This window comes from Perissodus microlepis, chromosome 13, assembly GCF_051167445.1.
Source record: "Perissodus microlepis isolate ML-2025 ecotype Zambia chromosome 13, ASM5116744v1, whole genome shotgun sequence".
In the NCBI taxonomy this organism is placed as follows: Eukaryota; Metazoa; Chordata; class Actinopteri; order Cichliformes; family Cichlidae; genus Perissodus; species Perissodus microlepis.
Genome location: NC_140473.1, coordinates 15,210,795 through 15,231,338, shown reverse-complemented (window position 1 = coordinate 15,231,338; position 20,544 = coordinate 15,210,795). Strand labels below are relative to the sequence as shown.

The 20,544-nt window shown below is 39.2% G+C and overlaps 1 protein-coding gene, 1 non-coding gene and 1 pseudogene across 4 annotated transcripts in view; 1 reads left to right on the top strand and 2 right to left on the bottom strand.

Moving 5' to 3' along the window:
- Positions 1 to 1,164: 1,164 nt before the first annotated feature.
- Positions 1,165 to 6,193, bottom strand: LOC146374904 (neuromedin U receptor homolog nmur-2-like; annotated as a pseudogene). Its single transcript, XR_014802118.1, has 6 exons — positions 4,703 to 6,193; positions 4,422 to 4,518; positions 3,336 to 3,541; positions 2,813 to 3,034; positions 2,556 to 2,733; positions 1,165 to 2,302 (listed from the first exon to the last, which is right to left on the bottom strand). The product of XR_014802118.1 is annotated as a neuromedin U receptor homolog nmur-2-like (transcript).
- Positions 6,194 to 6,322: 129 nt separating this feature from the next.
- The window catches only part of LOC146374902 (ATP-binding cassette sub-family C member 2-like), a 32,348-nt gene continuing 18,126 nt past the window's right edge, over positions 6,323 to 20,544 (bottom strand). Inside the window, exons 19-32 of one of the 2 annotated variants that reach the window (XM_084949617.1) lie at positions 20,262 to 20,445; positions 19,734 to 19,869; positions 19,527 to 19,629; positions 19,222 to 19,441; positions 17,664 to 17,818; positions 15,786 to 15,941; positions 15,484 to 15,683; positions 15,251 to 15,377; positions 15,039 to 15,140; positions 13,781 to 13,924; positions 10,713 to 10,871; positions 10,460 to 10,626; positions 10,053 to 10,247; positions 6,323 to 7,478 (exon numbers count right to left, since the gene is read on the bottom strand). In XM_084949617.1, coding sequence (XP_084805743.1) covers positions 7,349 to 7,478; positions 10,053 to 10,247; positions 10,460 to 10,626; positions 10,713 to 10,871; positions 13,781 to 13,924; positions 15,039 to 15,140; positions 15,251 to 15,377; positions 15,484 to 15,683; positions 15,786 to 15,941; positions 17,664 to 17,818; positions 19,222 to 19,441; positions 19,527 to 19,629; positions 19,734 to 19,869; positions 20,262 to 20,445 — 2,178 coding nt within the window. In that variant the 3' untranslated portion in view covers positions 6,323 to 7,348. The remainder of the gene's footprint in view (positions 7,479 to 10,052; positions 10,248 to 10,459; positions 10,627 to 10,712; positions 10,872 to 13,780; positions 13,925 to 15,038; positions 15,141 to 15,250; positions 15,378 to 15,483; positions 15,684 to 15,785; positions 15,942 to 17,663; positions 17,819 to 19,221; positions 19,442 to 19,526; positions 19,630 to 19,733; positions 19,870 to 20,261; positions 20,446 to 20,544) is intronic. The other variant, XM_084949618.1, reaches the window with a different exon arrangement.
- Positions 6,367 to 6,460, top strand: trnai-uau (transfer RNA isoleucine (anticodon UAU)). The gene is made up of 2 exons: positions 6,367 to 6,404; positions 6,425 to 6,460. It is a non-coding gene; the product is annotated as a tRNA-Ile (tRNA).

Genomic DNA, 20,544 nt, shown 5'->3' with positions numbered 1-20,544 from the left:
CTTGTTCACCTGATCTGAACCCCATTGAGAACCTGTGGTCCATCATCAAATGTGAGATTTACAAGGAGGGAAAACAGTACACCTCTCTGAACAGTGTCTGGGAGGCTGTGGTTGCTGCTGCACGCAATGTTGATGGTGAACAGATCAAAACACTGACAGAATCCATGGATGGCAGGCTTTTGAGTGTCCTTGCAAAGAAAGGTAGCTATATTGGTCGCTGATTTGTTTTTGTTTTGTTTTTGAATGTCAGAAATGTATATTTGTGAATGTGGAGATGTTATATTGGTTTCACTGGTAAAAATAAATAATTGAAATGGGTATATATTTGTTTTTTGTTAAGTTGCCTAATAATTATGCACAGTAATAGTCACCTGCACACACAGATATCCCCCTAAAATAGCTAAAACTAAAAACAAACTAAAAACTACTTCCAAAAACATTCAGCTTTGATATTAATGAGTTTTTTGGGTTCATTGAGAACATGGTTGTTGTTCAATAATAAAATTATTCCTCAAAAATACAACTTGCCTAATAATTCTGCACTCCCTGTATAGTAGAGCCAATGAGACCTCATAACTTCAGCCGGTCTCTGCAATCATCTGATCAGGGTATCCAGTTATTTTAACACCAGACGTTGAGGTTTTGGCACCTAAACTCTGGAAAAGCCTCCTTCATCCTATTAAATTAGCTTAATTAAAAAGACTACTGAAAACTAATTTCTATAGCTTACCCTTTCTCTGATTTTTTGCCCATTATCTGTGGCATTTTGTTCTTCTAATACATGTGTATAGGAGTGTTTATGCAAAAATGAATAAAAGACTGAAAAGTAATTGTGTGTTTTTATGCTAAGTGGTTTAACAAACAAAAAAACATTTCTCTAAAAATGGTCAGGTATAAGGGCTAAACTGAAAATGAGTGAAAAAGCAGCCAATTTCCAATGAAAAGGTGTATCATGACTAAACGGAAGCTTTGTGCACTAAAATGTCATATAAATCAACATCATGCTGTGTCCAGGAACACAATACATCCACAGGTTATACTTCAGTGAGTCTATATTTATAGAATGCTGATCGGTGAGGTTTCAGTCAAGTCAGGTCTCCTGGTGTTTGGTTGTCTTGGCAACACAAACTTGACTTGTGTGCTCCAAAGAATAAAACAAACATATTTGACAAAAACATATATTTATAAAGCATTAAACATACAACAAGGGTATCAAAGGTCTGAAATATAGTTTGAAAATATCCTGCGTGTTGTGAAATTTACAGACAAATTGACTTATTTTAAAAATGTAGGAATAGTCAAGCCAGTTTTAAACAGTTTTCTGAGAAGAAAACACATAATCATGTGTAATCAGCGCTGCCAGAAAGCAACACATGTATGACTCATTTAGGGAGTTACCTTTTCTTAAAAAAACAAAAAAACAGTTAAAATCAAGTGCAGCATCAGCTATGCATACAAGCGCATGAATCTTCTCCATGTTGAAAAATGAATAATCCACACCTGTAACAAACTTCAATATTAATCTTATTCAACATATATTTTAAACTTCTTTATAACAGCAGACTCATAAATATCTTTTTTTGGTAATCATTTGCATTGTTTGCTGTGTTCTAAATTTATATACAAATGTAAGACTGCACACCACAACGTGAGCTTTACACCAGTTGCTGTAAAATCATTTTCTTCTGTAGCTACACAAAAAAGGACTCTAAAAATGTGAATTCCACATGTACTGTAGAAAGAGTCAATCATTTTACCATATTTACAAAAAGACTCAGAAAACCTTGAACAAGAGAAAGAAATGAAAGGAGGCAGTGATACAATAGCATGAAAGAGTATAGCACAGAATTCAGAGCGCTAATCAGTGCAGCTCATACTGAAAAGAGGCTTTCATGTTTATCCCCATCACATCCACTCCTCTTATCTGATTTTTAGCCACTATATTGAAATTTCTTTTCACATTTTTCTTCACAGAATTTACCATCAATCCTCTCTCTGGCTGTCACGTTTGCTTCTTCTGCAGACCTCTGTCTCAACTGAGACATGAGCCCATAGGTCCAGTAGCAGTGAGGTCTGAGCTTACCCAGGGTTCTCCAGCACGCCCTGCGAAATGTGTGGGAGGAAATACAGAACAGCAGGGGGTCCAAAGCACTGTTGATATACCACAGTGGGAGGGACAAATACGATTTCAAGATTGTGTAAATGGAAAGGACTGTGTCGGACCACACAACCACGTAAACCTGCATAAGTGATGAGGCGATATCAGGAAAGTTGCAAACAAAAAAAGCCACCACGGCTGCACCTGAAAAGCAGAACAGAGAGAGTGTTGATAATTCAACATTCTGAAATGATTTTTAATAGTACACTAATTCATTTGCATATAAACTGGAGTAAATGCAGGACAGCAAGGCTGTTTATGATTGTCTCATTGATTAGATAAAGAAGAGCAGTGTCCTGTACTCTTCTGCCATTACTGAAGCCACTGCTTTATAGATTGACCTGGTATGTGTCCTTCAAAGCAGTAATAGGATTTTAAACTTTTTTTTATCGCTCACCCATTAGTTTTAGAGCTCTCTTTTCATTTACAAGCAGTTTCCCATTCTGGTGACACTTGATTGTTCACCTTCCTTCTGGATCCTGTGGCATAAGACCCACGTTTGTCCTTTGATGGCTATTCTTCCTCAGGTAGTGCAGGATGAGCATATAAAGAGTAAAGATGGACACTAGTGTGACCTGTTGTTGGAGGGCCTGTTAGGTCCCTTTGTTTTATGCCGACACAAAAACATAACCTGTTAAATGGTACTCGTCTCACCAGAAAGAAGAACCCGGCTCTCAGAAGTAAGGCGCCTTTGTAGATATGCGCAGGATCTGGCTCTGTCATCTCACACATGGTAGAAACTTGGAAGGCATCTTCTTGAGTGGTAGCTGTGTAGTCCAGGATGCAAGCGCGTGCCTGGTCATAGACCAGTGCAAAGGGGACAGCAGAGACCAGAGAAATCATCCATACTGACACAAGGCATGGCACTCGAGACCTCTTTTAAAAAGACAAGGGAAGGAAAATTAGTTTATTAACTCTTCTTTACATGATACAAAAATAGAGATGGCAACAGTAAATGTATTCAGTACGTTGTTCTTTCTCTGCGTATTTTATTTATTATGCTGCTGGATACATGCTTTACTTTCCATTGATTTATAAACAAAATTTTAAACTTAATCAACTCTGAGTACAGATGATCAATAATTCTAATGATTTTACTTTTTTTTTTTAATATTCTATTTTACAACAGAAAACTGCCTCACATAAGACACTGTATTTGGTTGTCCAAATACTCAACCTGTAGGCTGGTGACAGACCACATGGTGTGGCAAATGGCTGCATAGCGCTCAGTGGTGAAGGTGACGATAACCCAGCTTGTGGTGGAACAGTACAACTGGCGGATCATGAAGTAGACCTTGCACACCGCTCGACCCAGACGCCATGGGTAGCTCTCCCAGTAATACCGATATAATGTTACTGGGATGGTCAAGAGCTGCAGAATGTCTAAAATTTAATAGAAGTAAGTTAATTAGTGAATTTGGATGGAGATAGGTTCCCTGTTATCCAAGCTGGAGGATACTGAATTCAGTCAAATTTTAATATATTTTAGCAAATTTATTAAATAAATATACAATAACGTGAATTTAAAACAATGTTGTTGTTGTTTTTTTTTTTTACTTTTAAGACTCATCCATCCATTCGCTTCCGCTTATCCTTTTAAGACTCAATCATTGCAAAATAACAACAACGCCAGTGTTTTTAATTTAACTTTTAATTTTTAATATCACACATACATTTTTTAATAATGTAAAATTATTATTATTAAATAATGTTTGAAGAATTCTTACTACTTCAATAACTTTATTGACACGACACTTCACACATAAAAATGCAGTCAATGTGCTTAAGGTAAGACTTAAAATGAAACCTACTTAAAAAAATAACATGAATAATAAAGACACTGAGTAAACCAGCAGCTGTTCTTAAAGGATTATAAAGGCAATAAGAACAGAATATGTAAAACATATTCTGTATGTAATTATTACATTATAACAAAAAATCTTTCACGTTCTTACAATATAAATATTATATTGTACGAACGTGATAATTATGTATATTGTAATAATGTGATATTATGTTGTACAAACATGAAAAGTATATTGTTAGAACAATAAACTTTTCACGTTATAATGTGATATAGCTCTATTTTTCTTTTGCCTGGGTGGCATCTCTACACTTCTGCTGGCACTGATTGTTTGTTTCTGGTGAATTTTTTTTTATCAACTTTGAATTTGGACAGGAAATGCAGATACATAGGAAAAAAATAATTTCCCTTAATGATTTGCTGTCAACAGAGTTTCTTAAGAGTGTTAACAGTGCCTACCTGATATAACGAGGCTGAGAAAGTAGAAACGAATGGCACTGACTCTCTTCTGGGCATCCACGATAAGGGTCAGTATGCTTACACCGTTAAATAAGACCTGCAGAGCATTTGGGGAGAACACTATGTGTGAAACACTGCATAATATTTGCTCTTCATGACTAGTATAGTGGGTTAGTGATGCTGCTTTAGTTTTATTATAATTATTCCATTCAACATTGTGCATTGCAATTTAATAGCCCTGGGCTGCATGATGATGTATCCAGTAAATGTAACACTCATACTCCAAACAAGAAGATGACGCTGTAGAAGATGGTCATGGGGACAGCAATTCTCAGCAGCTCACTTTTGGTGACACTAATGTCGAGTTGTGGTGTCGCACTTGGGCTGACGTTACAGCTGAAGAGAAATGAAATCTCCCCTGAGAAGTTCATAGTGAAGCAGCAGGAACGTACTAGAGAGATCTTATAGAGAAATGATTCATAAATTCCACGACCAAGCTGGGGTAAGTGTACTAAAAAGAAAATGTCTTTCCATAATGTCTGATTTTTTTAATTTTTATTTTTTTTATTGCCAGACATTTAAATAAATAAATATATACATGCATGCATATGTACATAAATGCGCAATCATTCAATCATTTGAACAGTCATTAGAAAGGGTTATTTGTATTCAGGTTATGTCATTTTTTCAATAAGCCTTTTTTTTTTATACAAATCCTGGAATATTTATTATTTCCATAATGTCAAATAAACAAATAAAAGGCATTTTTGTACTTGTCTCTCTAAAATGTCTTTACCGATTTTGCTTAAAGAAAGGAAGGAATAAATCTGCAGCTGGGACACACAATTTTTTACATTTAATTATGTTTTAGAACTATTTTCAATTGCTGATGATTGAGTTATTGCAGCAAACCATGTAATTATAGTTTTGTATAGTTTCTCACTCATCACTCCCTGCAAAATGTTAGACATAAAATTGGGAAGTGATGCAAAAATAAATCCCCTGAAGCCACAGATAGATGATGGGGGTGGTGGAGTGGCTAAAACAGCAGGAGAAATCAGATTTTTCTTTTTTCTTCAGCTTAAATAACCAATTTGTGTGTTTGCTAAATAATAAGAAGACAGGGAGAGATTGTGTGGATATAATTGGAGAAGCCAGCTTAATAGCTTCCTTTCAATTGTAAAATAATAATAATAATAATTTAATTTCCTTTTAAAAAATTCATATTTAAATCTACTGTCACCTACAAAATCTTTGTAAAAGACACTGGAGATAAAAAGAAGCTTAACATTAGGAGATTGTAAGGCATTCATACATGGATAAATTGAATCAGTAATGCTGATAAAACACTTTAACTAAGTACTTGCAGAGAAAATATGCTGTAAAGGTCAATATTCTAAAAATATACCAATTAGAAACATTTAAAGTATACTGTAATTATGTCAAACATGTCTTTCAGTTCAATATGAAGCTGACATACATGCTCTTTGCAACCCATAATATGACCAATAAGCTAATATATAATTTAAAACCAAACTAATGACTATTTTAGAGCTATAATATGCAACTGAAAGTCTCTATTTAAAGGTAAAGGCTATTTGATGAGTAGTATATAGACTCACCTTCTAGGGAAAAGATGCAGGATGAAGTCTGGCAGCAGGCTTCACAAGCAAAAAAACAAGTCTTTGGTCCCTCCTTCCCTCAGTGAGTCTTATTCTTTCTCTCTGCCTCTTGCTCACTTACCCTCTTTCTTGCTTCCTTCATCTCCCTCTCTTATAACACACACACACAAACACACTCCCAGATGGTCACAAGACTGACTAGTAGAAATTTAGCAGTGGCTAAAAACAGCTGCTTCGTGTAAAAATAGTGTGTGTAGAATAGCCACAAAACAATCAGTGTACAAAAAGTATGTTTTTAATTCAATATAGAAAATGATTCATGTACTCCAGTGGCGCAATCGGTTAGCGTGCGGTACTTATATGACAGTACATTGTAGAGCAATGCCGAGGTTGTGAGTTCGAGCCTCACCTGGAGCAGTCTTTCCACATTTTTTTTTTAAGTGCTATCCTATTCTACATGCTGAAAAAACCCCATTAATTAGAATAAAGTGCAACAAAATAAAAAAATAACTAAAGGCAGATAAATGGATGAATAAATATATATCAAGTATAGTTCTTGATACTTTAGAGACACATGTATTCCAATTCCCCTGCTTTGTTGACTTGTGCAAACAACTCTTTTCATTCTCTTTGCTCTTCTCCTCAATATATTGTCTCATATCACTTAATTACAGCAGTAGGTCATATCTGCTTTTGGATCTTACACTGTAATAAAAAAAATTGAAAATATTATCTGGTTGTCACCAACATCACTCTTCATGCACTCAGCATGTGGAAATAGCACTATTATTATGTTAATAAGCAAAACATAATGGAATGACAGTTGATGTTGGCATGAAATTAAAGGAATTTCAAAGTAAAAATCTAAAAAATTGTAGAATGGAGTTTGCAACCAATACAGGATAGAGCAATGGTGGCCAATTAATTCCCCAAGCGGGCACATGAGAAACTGAGTCTGCCTCCCTTCACAACAGCCCTCCTCATCAGAGCCTGTTTCTTATTTGGTCCCTTGGGAAAATCAGTTTCCCACCCCTGTATAGAGTGTTACCCAACATATGCTACAACAACTGCAAAAGAAGCCCAGACGAGTTTTTATATGACCCTCAACCTCCTGTAATCACACCTTACACTAGACATTACACTTTTGTTTTGTATCTTTCTTTTTTTTTGTGTGTTTTTTTTTCCAACAGCTATCCTAATTTAAAAAAAAAAAAAAAAAACAATCTCACAACACAATTAGTACATTTTATGGAACCTGAAACCTGAAATTGTTGGAGCTAAATCATATATAAAACAAGTACAAAGTTATAAATGTGTGCTGCTTTCTAGTGTTATCCCAGCATCCTTTGCCATGGCGTAGAAATGACCTTCTTTTTCAAGCATGTTGTTCGGCGAATCAAATTCCACTATTTTTCCAGCATCAAGCACCATTACCCTGTTGGAAAGAAGCACAGACTTTAACAGTAATCCAATGAGCAATGTCCATACTGTCTAGCATAAGGGAATGCTTTGCTGTTCCCCAGCCACCTCCTCCAACTTATCTGGGGAACACCAAAGCATTCCCAGGCCAGCTGAGAGACATGATCTCTCCAGCATGTGCTGGATCTACTTTGGGGCCTCCCTCCTTTTGATGTGGAGGAGTAGCAGCAGTACTCGGAGCCCCTCTCCAATGACTGCACTTTTCATCCTATCTTAAAGAGAGAGCCCAGCCACCCTTAAGAGAAAGCTCATTTCCACCATTTGTAGACATGATTTCATTTTTTTGGTCACTACCCAAAGACTCATGACAATAGGTGAGGTTGGGGACATAGACTGACTGCTAAATCGCTAGGTTTGCTTTAAAGCTCAGCTCTCTTTTTACTACTACAGACCTAAGTAGCATCTACATCACTGCAGCATCACCCCCAATCCATCTGTCAGTTTCTCACTTCACTTGTGAACAACACCCAGAGAAACGTATACTTTTTATTCTGGCTCAGGCTAAACACTCTTTTCTGCCTGAGGCCTATGGCCACAGACTTGGAGTGGTACATTCGCACCACTTCACACTTCGCTGTAAACTGACAGGACTACAGAATAAATATCTGGTCCACTGTTCCCCAAACAGGATGAAAACCACATTGCTTATCCTGAATCCAAAGATCCAAGAGAATTATGAACTGTTGTTTCCAGTAATAATGGATTGCATTTATATAGCGCTTTTCTAGGCACCCAAAGCGCTTTACAATTCCACTATTCATTCACTCTCACATTCACACACTGATGGAGGTAAGCTGCAGTTGTAGCCACAGCTGCCCTGGGGCAGACTGTAGGGTAGGTTAAAGTGTCTTGCCCAAGGACACAACGACCAGGACAGAGAGAGAGAGAGCAGGAGGATCGAACCGGCAACCTTCCGGTTACAGATGAGCTTCCCAATCCCTTGAGCCACGGTCGCCCCCCAGTACCCTGGCATAGACCTTCCTGGTGAGGCTGAGGACTGTGACCTCCCTTTAGCTGGAGTACACATACTGGTCCCCCTTCCTAAAGTTGGGAAACACCACCCGATTCTCCCAGTCTAGAGGCACTGCCCCAGAGCTCCACGTAACCTTGGAGAGGTGTGTAAACCAAGTCAGCGCTACAACATCTGGGGCCTTAAAGAACTCATTCAGTCTATCGATCCTGCCACCAAGGAATTGTTTAACTACCTCAGTGACCTCATCCCTAGTGATGAACAAGTCATCCCCCTCATCTTCAGACTGCATGTAAGGGGGATTACAGAGGTTGACAAAGTATTCTTTCTACTATCCGAATATATCCTCAGTTGAAGTCAGCAGCATCACACTCACACTATACACCGTATGAGTAGGGCATTACCCTCCTGAATCCTCTGAGGGTTTTTGAGTTTTTGCTTCAGCTAGCTATGTTTCGCTTGACCTGCCAGCATCTATCAGTTAGCTCAGAAGTCCCACAAGCTAACCAGGCCCAATAGGATTCCTTCTTAAGCTTGACAACTCTCTTCACCTCTGGTCTCTACCATCTGCTTTGGGGATTACCACCACAACATGCACCAACCCCCCTGAAACCACAGCTCCATGCAAGAGCCTCAAAAATGCAGGTGCAGAACATGGTTCATTCAGACTCATTGTCTTCAGCCTCCCTCGGAGTGCTGTCAAAGCTCTGCCAGGAGTGGAAAGCTTGCAGACCGGAGCCTCCAACGTCAGGATTGTCCAGCATCATGCTCCTTTACTTGATCCAGGTAGTGATAAGCTGACAGCGCAGCTCTTCTCTTCACCCAGGTGTTCAGAATATAGCTGCAGATCTGATGATATGCTTAAGAAATTGATCACCAACTTGGGACCTAGGGTTTCCTGGTTCCATGTGCACTTATGGACATACTTTGTTCAAATCTGGTGTTCGTTATGGACAACGTGTGATTTGCACAGAAGTCTGATAACAGAACATCACTTGGCGTCCGATCAGCCTACATGAGCAATAAAGTGTCTTAGTAGCATGATGTAGTCACCAGATGGGAAGGGTGCTGGGTACTCTGAACTATCATTTGTTGCATAAGCACAAACAACAGCCAGAACGTTCCCTGTTAGCTCTCATAGAGGATCTCTGAATCACTCTTCATCTGGCCCCTCTTAGGCAAAATATACAAGTTCTAGGTAAGGTAATGTCCAAGTCAAGAAAAAGGAGTCAGTGAATCTTAAGTTTAGATTATTTTGTCAAATACCACTCTGACATATTATGTATGTTTGATCAGATCATTCATACAGTCATTGGTACTACATAACGGGTTTATTTAGTGCACAATATTTCTCATTTTCTTCCTGGAAATAGATTCAGTCAAATTTTGAGGAATTACAATGTGTAAAAAGCCAAATTAATTGTGGTTGATTCCTTGCCATGCACATAAATTATGTGCACGAGAAGGAAGGGTTGGAAAAGAAAGAAATTTGACCCTGACAGAAATAAAATAAGGTAGGGCACATCATCCAAAAATGTTAAGGGAAAAGGTATAACTCACCTAGAGCTGTCCATGATACTCTGCAGGCGGTGGGCGATGGTAAGGACTGTGCAGTCTGAGAACTCTTTGCGGATGGTGTTCTGAATCAGGTTGTCTGTCTCCAGGTCAACAGCTGCCGTGGCTTCATCCAGAATTAGGATACGTGACTTTCTCAGGAGAGCTCGAGCCAGACACAGCAGCTGCCTCTGCCCAACACTGTATTGTATTAAAGTCTTAATATCTCAAGAGGGTTTTTGTAGTGCAAAAGAAAAAAATAAACCACAAATGACACTCATGTGTTCAAATAAAATTAAAGTTTATGTAAGTTTTGCAGAACATTACATAAGGTTTAGAATAACGAACTGTACAAAACTTATACTTATATATAACTTATACCCAGAGGCCGTATTGTTAATTTTATTACCCACCTGAGGTTTTCTCCTCCCTCTGCCACTTTATGCTGTAATCCTTCCTGCAGCCCTGATACATAGCTCTTTAGATGAGAGAGCTCCAGCACTCTCCAAATCTCCTCATCACTGAACTTGTCAAATGGATCCAGGTTCATCCTCAGTGACCCCGAGAACAAAACGGGATCCTGTGCACACAGGATTACAAATATCAGTGTACTTTTATAAATATCAAGTTCTTTGACAAGGTTATTGTTTATATTTATGTGTATACCTGTGGTATAATTGTGAGTCTGTGTCTCAGGTCATGCAGGCCTATTGTAGCGATATCTACATCATCAATGAGGATGTGACCTTCAGCAGCTTCAATAACTCTAAACAGGCAGTTGGTAAGACTTGATTTCCCAGCTCCTGTGCGACCGACAATACCGATCTGAATGCAGTGAGGGAAAACACATAAGATCAAAATAACAGCTGGTGCATATTTGAAAAAAAACAATCTACACATTTTTCTTTCTGGATATAAATTATATTTAACAGTATAGAAATAAATAATGCAATAATAAGCAAATATACTCAGTCTGTACTTAGTTTGTAAAAGATCTTAGACATTTCAGTAATGTTACAGAAAGAAGCAACATTTTTCAGAGGTAGCAGATATTTTACAGTGCTTATAGTCATCACTGCTATTTGTAGTAATTCAGTGAAATATGTTGTTGCAATGCAGACAGTCTTTACTCAGTTTTACTTTGACACCAATATTTCAACGTTGTCAGCGTTTGATCTTACTCTAATCCATTGGGGACTCTGTTGTCCTATTGGGAGACTTCAGTGCACATGTGGGGAACAACAGGGAGACCTGGAGGGGCGTGACTGGGAGGAACGGCCTCCCGGATCTGAACCCGAGCGGTGTTTTGTTGTTGGACTTCTGTGCAAACCACAGTTTGGCCACAACAATCACCATGTTCTAACATAAGAGTGTCCATAAGTGCATGTAGCACCAGGATGCTCTAGGCCACAGGTTGATGATTGATTTTGTAATTGTATCACCAGACCTGTGGCCATATGTTCTGGACACTCAGATAAAGAGAGGGGCTGAGCTGTCAGCTGATCACCATCTGATGGTGAGTTGGATCAGGTGGCAGAGAAGGACGCTGGACAGGCCTGGTGCACCTAAATGTATACTTAGGGTGTGCTGGGAATGCCTAGAAGAGGCCCCAGTCTGCGAGATCTTCAATGCACACCTCCAGCAGAGCTTCAGGACATTGAGTCTGAATGGACCATGTTCCGCACCTCCATTGCTGAAGCTGCTGCACTGAGCTGTGGCCACAGGGTGGTTGATGCCTGTCGGACTTCAGGGGCAGCTGATAGGTACCAACAGACCAAGCGGAATGCAGCTTGGGCAGTGGCTGAAGCAAAAACTCGTGTACAGAAGGAGTGCAGAGAGACCATAGCAAAAGACTTTCGTACCGCCTTGAAGAGATTCTGGCAAACTGGCAGGCAACTCAGGAGGGGAAAAAGGTGCTCTAGCTGCACTATGTATACTGCGATTGGAGCGCTGCTGACTTCGACTTAGAAAATTGTCGGGCGGTGCAAGGAAAACTTCAAGGACCTCCTTAATCCCACTGGTATATCCCATCTGGGGACGAAGGGGATGACCTTCCAATCACTGGGACGAGGTCACTGAGTCAGTTAAACAACTTCTTGGTGGCAGAGCCCCTGGGGTGGATGAGGTATGCCCTGAGTTCCTGAAGGCTCTAGATATTATAGGGCTGTCCTGGTTGACACACCTCTACAATGTTGCGTGGACATCAGGGGCGGTACCTCTGGATTGATAGATGGTTCCCATTTTTAAGAACGGGGACCGGAGGGTTTATTTCAATTATGGGGGATCACACTCCTCAGCCTCCCCGGGAAAGTCTATGCCAGGGTGCTGGAAAGAAGGGTCTGTCCGTTAGTCGAACCTCGGATACAGGAGGAACCATGCGGTTTTCATCCTGGTTGTCGAACACTGGACCAGCTCTTTACCCTCTCAAGGATACTTGAGTGTGCGTGGGAGTTTGCCCAACCAGTCTACATGTGTTTTGTGGACGTGGAGAAGGCATTCGACCGTGTCCCTTGGAGTGTCCTGTGCTCCAGGAGTATGAGATCCTTGGCCCATTGCTACGGGCCATTCAATCCTTATACAACCGTTGCAAGAGTTTGGTCCGCATAGCCGGCAATGTCAGGCTCGTTCTTGTTTGGTGATGGGCTCTGCCAGGGCTGCTCTTCTGTTCATAATTTTTATGGATAGAATTTCTAGGCGCAGCCAAGTGACGGAAGGATTTCACTTGGGTGGTCTCAGAATCTCATCTCTGCTTTTTGCAGATGATGTGGTTCTGTTGGCTTCATCGGGTAATGGCCTCCAGCTCGCACTGGAACGGTTTGCAGCCGAGTGTGAAGTGGTGGGAATGAAAATCAGCACCTCCAAATCTGAGGCCATGGTCCTCAGCAGGAAAGCAAAGACCCAGGAAACCATGGAGAGATTATATCTCTTGGCTGGCCTGGAAACGCCTTGGTGTTCCCCTGGATAAGCTAGAGGAGGTGACTAGGTAGAGGGAGGTCTGGGCTTCTCTGCTTAGGCTGCTGCCCCCACGAATCGGTCCTGGATAAGCGCAAGAAGATGGATGGATGGATGTATTGATAGCAATGCTGAATATTCCGGCCTAGCAAAAAAAGTTTGGGAACAACTGCCGATAGACTAGTTACATGTTTACATATCACAGCTGATTATAATATACAGTAATACACATAATGTATAAATTAAAAGAAAAACTGATAGTTCACATTATTTTACAGTTTAATTATATGTAATTACTGTCAACACAGCTTGATCTGTGGCATCTTTCTTGAGTAATTGATTAACAGATTGGTCTATAAAAGATTAAAAAAAAAACCAAACAATAGAATGTCAATGTCTTACAGCACAAGTCCAAATTACAAATTTCAACATAAATAGCTTTTCTAAACTCAAATACAAAATGATGTGCAGGTCTGTATCTGGAAGCTACATTTTAGATACAGTTGGCCAATCTCAGCCAGCAGAAAGCTTGCACACATTGTTAATAGTTAACCTTTTAAATTAAAAAATAGTGGTACAATTTTATATATTATGGATTTTTCAATGAGGGAGAAAAAAACTTCCCAATGATTTAATGTCCATCCAATTTTTTTTCTTTTTCTTTTTTAGCAGTACATGCTTTTGTATCTTTGGTGAATATGATATCAGATACAGTAAAACCTATAACTTTTACAGGAACTTTATACATATATGGAGACTCTCCCTCTCACACACACACACACCTTCTCAGTGCTGTTGATGTCACAAGTGATTCCATGCAGCACTAAATCCAATTCAGGTCTGTAACGGACTTTGTAGTTCTCAAATTGCACTCTTCCTGCCTCTGGCCACATCTGTGGAGGTCGAGTGTCAGTTACCCAGTCAGCCTGTAACAACAGAAAAAGAAGCAGAACGCATGTGTAATATAATACAAAAGCTATCAAATTGAGCTAAGGTAGCTCTTTTATATGTTGTGCATTAATATTCAAACCAAGATAAATAAGAAACAAAATTATACAGACGCCATACATACAGACATGCACGCATTACACCACTAAAATAAAGGAAAAAAAGAAAACTTAAAAAGACGTCACACTTGGTAAAAAATTTAATTGCTCAAATGAAAATATGCAACCAAGATTAACAATCAAGGCCAAGTATACATGTGCAATGTTATATTCTAAATCAGATTAAATTCAGTATGAACGGCATGATGGGACGTGCTAATCAGTGGAGCTCTGGTGCCATTATGAATAAACAACCCAACTCAAATATAACAGATGGAGTTCAAACATGTGAACTCAAATGTTAGTGAAACATAAAATTAAACTGTTGCATCAAAATCCCGTTTGTTTGACAATTATCTGAATCGTTATCAGTAATATGTTAAGAAACAGTGGAGAAACAGCAGCTGGGAATAAAAGTATTATCACTGTACAGTGAGCAAATATTGCAGTTGATGTCGCACGCAAGCTTATTAGATTCCCGTTAAACTGTCAGAGTTACAATAAACTCACAGCCTGTAGAAATCCTAAAATTCATGTCCTATTTAAGAAAACAGTAGATTTTGATTTAACCAAAGTATAAATAATGTCGTATAGCAGCATGGTAGTTAGCAGTGTTACCTCACTGCAAGAAAGTCCTGAGTAAGACTCAAGCATCTGGCTGGGACCTTTCTTTGTGGAGTTTGCATGCTCTCCCCATATCTGTGTGGGTTCTCTCTGGGTACTCTGGCTTTCTCCTACAGTCCAAAGATATGCAGTTAGTGGGGTATGATCAATTGGAGATTCTAAATTTCCCACAGGTATGAATATCAATATGAATGGATGTCTGTCTTTTGTGTTATCCCTGTTTCAGATTGGCGACACATCCAGGGTGTATCACCCTCACGCTAGGGTAGCTGGGATAGGCTCCAGCATCCCCATGACCCAGATAAGGATAGACTGAAGAGAATGGATGTATGGATAAATAATGTCTTGCTCACAAAGTATTTCTACGTGCCTCGTTGTTAAGCTGAGTGTATTCGTTCACTCTCTCCACAGCTACAATATTGGTCTCCAGCTCTGAGGTCATCCTCACCAGCCAGTTGAGGGTCTGGGTTACCTGCAGAACCCCAACAGGAGAGAGGTCTGTGTTTACATTATTCCTGCATTTTAGTATTACCGCATGCATAAACACTGATGAAATAGGGATAGAGTGTTTTTGTGACTGACATTAAGGGCATATGATACAGATAGGCCAACCACATTACTGTCAATAGAATCTCTGGAAATGACAGCAAACAGAGCAGCAAAAAACACCACCAGGTTTCCAACAAACTCCAGACGTATGGCCAGCCATCTGTCAAGAAAACAAACCCCACAAATATGCACACAAACAAATTTTAGGGTCTCATCATTTAGTATCACATGCTTATCTGTGTTTGGTACACTGTTCAATGTCTGACCTGTCAGACATGATCTGCAAGTAGATACTTTTGAGGTTTTCATCGATAGTTACTTCATTGTGTTTAAGAAACCTTTCTTGATGCTTGTAGGCTCTTATCACTGACAGGCCGGACACCGTCTCACCAAAGTGAGAGTATATCGGTGAGCGAGACACCGAGTCCAGCCGACGCAGCTGTCTTGAAGTGGCAATATAAAAGCGCTGGGTGTAGAGAGAAAGACAAAACAAAATCAGTTTGCATTTCATATTATAGGAAAGTTAGGGTAGTTTTTTTACATATCTTCTTTACCTTGTTTAGCTTACCTGTACAAAGAAATAGATTAGAGCCAGAGGAATGATAACTATGGCAAAGAACGGAGTTGCCATGCAGATGACAAATATTGTTCCCAGTACACCCAGCAGACACAGTAGGCAGAAGCGCAAGTTAGTAGGAATGGCCTCATCTATGGTAAAAATGTCCTTTAGGATAATATTTGGAGAGTTAGTACTTATTTAAGTAAAACGTCAATTTTATTTATAATGCACATGTAAAAACAGAAAAAGTACATAATTAGCAAAATTATAAGTGTAAATAATACTAGAAGAATGAAGTCAATTATTATAAAAGCTAAAGTCAGGATATTGGAGAAAATGTCAATGATAAGTCATGGATGTTCATTAGTGGCTAAACACTTTTAAAGTTTTGAGTTGTTCCTGAGATTAGAGCTGTTCCAAAGAATACAGAGTCTTACTGTCATGGTCCTGGGTCATGTGACCCAGCGTTTTGTGTTTATTATTATGATTATGATTATTATGATTATTATTATGTATTCTGTTTGTGGTTCTGTTTGTGGTTTCGGGTTCTGTTCTTCCTCTGTTTAGTGTTTAGTCATCCCTGCCCGTGTGTTCCCTCTGTTCCTCGTCTGTACCTTGTCTCTGAGACCAGTCTGTGTATTTCCTGTTTTACTTTGAAAGTCGGTGTCTGATGTCAGTGTGTTCAGTTTTGCACCCTCCCTGTTTTGTCATGTTAACTAGGTTCAGTCGTGTCTCCCTCCTGTGTGTAGTTTCCCTGTTTCTCTGTGTATTTATAGTGTGTGTCCTCTTGTGCTCGCCGCTGGTCTGTCTCTGTTGTCTCCCTGAGTCACTCTGTGTTACTTCCGTGCGTTTCCCCCTGCATGTCCTTCTGTGGATTAAGGTTTTGAGAGTGCAAGCAACACATTGTGAGCGAGCGCAAGTGCAAAAACTGAGTGAGAGGGGCTGCTATTGTGTGTGTGTATGGATAATAGCAAACAATGAAATACATTTTTTGCACGCAGCAATGAATTTTGTTCACTCAAATTTAGCTTTTCTTCGCTCAAAATAAATTTCTCCTCAAACTGCAACACTTGCACCTGCATTTTTTTTACATGCGCTCAGAAAAGTGGCACAAAAATAACGCCATACCGCTAGCCGTGACACTTACAGCCATTCTAACGACTTAATAATTTAATGATTAATTATTTGTCCCTTAAGACCCTTTTGTTGGTATAAGCAGGATGTGAGGATACAAGAGAAATTAGCTCCTTCTTCCCTTTTTCAACAAGTGGCTGAATTTAGTAGCCGCAGCTAACAGAGACAACAGATCTACACACATATTACAACATTAACGCAAATAGGTTGATTTGGGACTGTGCAAATAAAACTGAAACTAATTGAACAGCATATTGATTTATTGAATATATTCATATTAAATTCATATTGACTCATAGGGAGTCATCTAATTGTTTGAGGGATTTTTCTTGATTGTTGTAAGAGCTTTACCTTTACAATACAATGTACCTTTAGTGACTGTTATTGTGTGTCAGCACTAGATAAAATTGAACTGAACTGCATACTTGAGGAGGCACTTGGGAAGAAAGCCTCTTTAAAGAACGACTTAAGGAGAGAACAATTTTAAGAATATTCAGGATTGTATTAAAAAATGTGAGATAAAGTGGGAAAAATTAAATAATACAAGTGGATATACAACTTGCAGCAAACACAAATAAAGCCTTTTTAAAAAATTAAATGTTTAGTTTTTTCAATTTTTAGCACTGTTATTTTAGAAATGACATTAAAAACTAGTTATACTTTGTATTTGTAATCATACAAGCCACAAGAAGATAAAAATTAATATTGAAAACTATGAAAAGAATCCTTAAAAAGTGAACTACAAGACCCTACCTTTGCAAAGCGGTTGATCACTCTTCCAATAGGTGAAGTGTCAAAGAAAACCATAGGAACTCGCAGGATGTTGTTAAGAAGTCGTGAATGCAGGATACGAGATGCATCAATGGAAGCATTGGCTAGGAGCAGTGTGCCAAGGAACACAAAGAGGCCTGCAATAAAAACAAGAAAGTTTCTAAATAATAGAACTACATTTTTAACAAAGACAAATCCACTGTGGACAGAACCTTGAACTTACAGTAACACTCAGGTGTGCTTTTTCCTGCCTACTGATATAAAATGGCTGTTATTATTACAAAATAATATTTATTTTCGAAAATGCTAATTGTCATTAGGAATCTTGTTAATTGGAGACCAGACCAGGTTTGGATGTTCAGAAATTCTTAATGACAAAGTTTAGCTTGTATGAAATTCAGGGTTGCAGGGGCTGGAGCCTATCTCTGCTGCCACAGGGCAAGAGGGAAGGCACAAGCTGGGCAAATCGACAGTCTGTCGCAGGGCTATAATGACAACACAAATATTATTTCACTTTTTTCAAATTCAATTCTTATTCTTATAAAAAAAAAAGTTCAATCAGTAATATATGTACTGCATGTAAAGCTGAGCTCAAGATGAACCAAGGTCCAAATTGCCAGTCTTTTTACAATATAAAGCAGCTGGAATAAAACATATCACTTTGATCAATGTAATTGGTCACCCATTCACAATATGAAAGAGCAACTGTGGAACAGGGGGTTGGGAAGCGCATCTATAACTGGAAGGTCGCCGGTTCGATCCCCGGGCTCTCTGTCCTGGTTGTTGTGTCCTTGGGCAAAACACTGGTGTTGGCCAGAGGGGCTGATGGCGCAATATGGCAGCCTCGCTTCTGTCAGCCTGCCCCAGGGCAGCTGTGGCTACAACTGTAGCTTGCCTCCACCAGTGTGTGAATGAATAGTGGCATTGTAAAGCACTATATAAATGCAATTCATTCACTTTTGGTGATTTTAATATCATATGAAAAGAAAAAACATACTTGAATGGTGCAAATAAAATACTGTTAAAGAACTAATAAATAACAAATGTTTTCCCTCCCTTTGTACTCCTCTCTACTTTTATACTCATCTCCACCCTCTACATCAGCCCCATCATTCCCCCAGACCGAACAGCTCTGAAGCATCCACCTTATTTTTTGTTTTGTTTTTCATTGATTTGTTTAGTTTTATTACACTTTTTTTTATTACACTGAGTAGTTTAGCTTGAGAAGATTCAGTTCAGCTCAACAGAATTCTGTATATAAATAAATTCCTCCTAATTATTAACAGAAAAAGTTATAGGTACCTATGCACTTTGCAGCATGGGTCCCTGTGACAAAGGACCTAACGCACACAGTGCACAAGTCCTCTAGTACAATAAAAAGACTGGATGTTTAGGTTGTCTATATAGCGCTCTAAAAATGAGTGGATCCTAAATAACAGAGTAGGGAATTTTCCTGTCTGTAAGACATAAAGTTCCTTAACGTTAATTTGCATAAACCTGAAAATATTTGCAAATACAAAAGGAATGACTGTTTTATTACCCTGAGCCACTCCAAGAGCTCCGAACACTCCCACCCTTGTGTCCCTCTTCCAGGAAGGGTATGTCATGTTGTAGTACTCCACAGAATCACTGGTCCAGTCACTCAACCACAGATTTTGACCAATCCAAGCAACGTTCTGGGTGAAGTAACTGAGGAAAACCATGGCAGAATATCCCCAGCCCATGGCTCGCAGGTACTGCAGGAACACTGCAAGCTTCACCTGGAAATCAGCGCGAGACGGCACTCAGGAAACAGGCAATCATTTGTTGTAATCTTGCGCTAGTTGTACAAAAACATTTTGTTACCTGTCCTGTTTCCATAGTTTCCTTCTCTATAAGCTTCTGGCCTTTCTGTGGTTCATCAGCATTTGCAGATTTTTTAATGGAAGTATTTCTTCTTAATCTGACACTAAAAAAAAATAGAGGAAAAGAATGAAATGGACATTCTGCTAAAGATGGTGTTTGAGACAAGCTGTTTCCCTGGTTTCATCTGCAACTTTAACAAGCTCGAACCTGCCATTGCGCTGGCTGCGGCGAATGCTGTTTTCTCGCCTCAGTGTAAGAGAAACAGTATCCTCCAAAGCACCGTCAGGTTGGGCATCGTCTCCATCTGGGATGAGCTCAAAGTCTTCTGCATCCTGGCCCTCACCTAAAATAACAATATACATTGTGTTTTATATATATGGCAGTAATTTATGGTATTTGGGTCAATATGTGAACAACATCAACACAAAGTATCCTTAAAAGATGACAAAAAGAAATTTAAGTCATTCATATTTGTGATGTTGTGGAGGTATGTAATAACGACAGGAGAGGTCTCAGTGTCTCACTCCAACTTTATTCACTGACTCTCAGAACCTCACATAAAGTAAGCGCCAAAATCTCCACCCCAGCACTTCCCTTCAACTTGGGTGTGAGTGGAGCCACCTGGTGGTCCGCCACAATGTATAATTTTAGCATAGGTTTTGGTTGTACAGCTAACAAAAACATTTGATGTGTGCAGATTATATTCCTAATATACTAAGAAAAGGTTGTAATCACCTGTTTCTGAATTTCTCTGATTGTTCTGCTCAGTGGCATATGTGTCGAGAAACTTAGAAAAAGCTCCTCCACTGGCACGAAGGTTTTCATAGGATCCAACTTCAGAAATGACTCCATTCTCCAAAACCACTATTTCATCCACGAAAGGCAGGAAGCTTATGCCATGAGTCACCAGGATACGAGTCTGTATGGTCAGAGATATATGAGACTCAAGTTTGAATTCACCAATCAAATAGGGTTAGATAGGATTTACAAAAACATTGTCAAGTATTAAAGGAAAAGA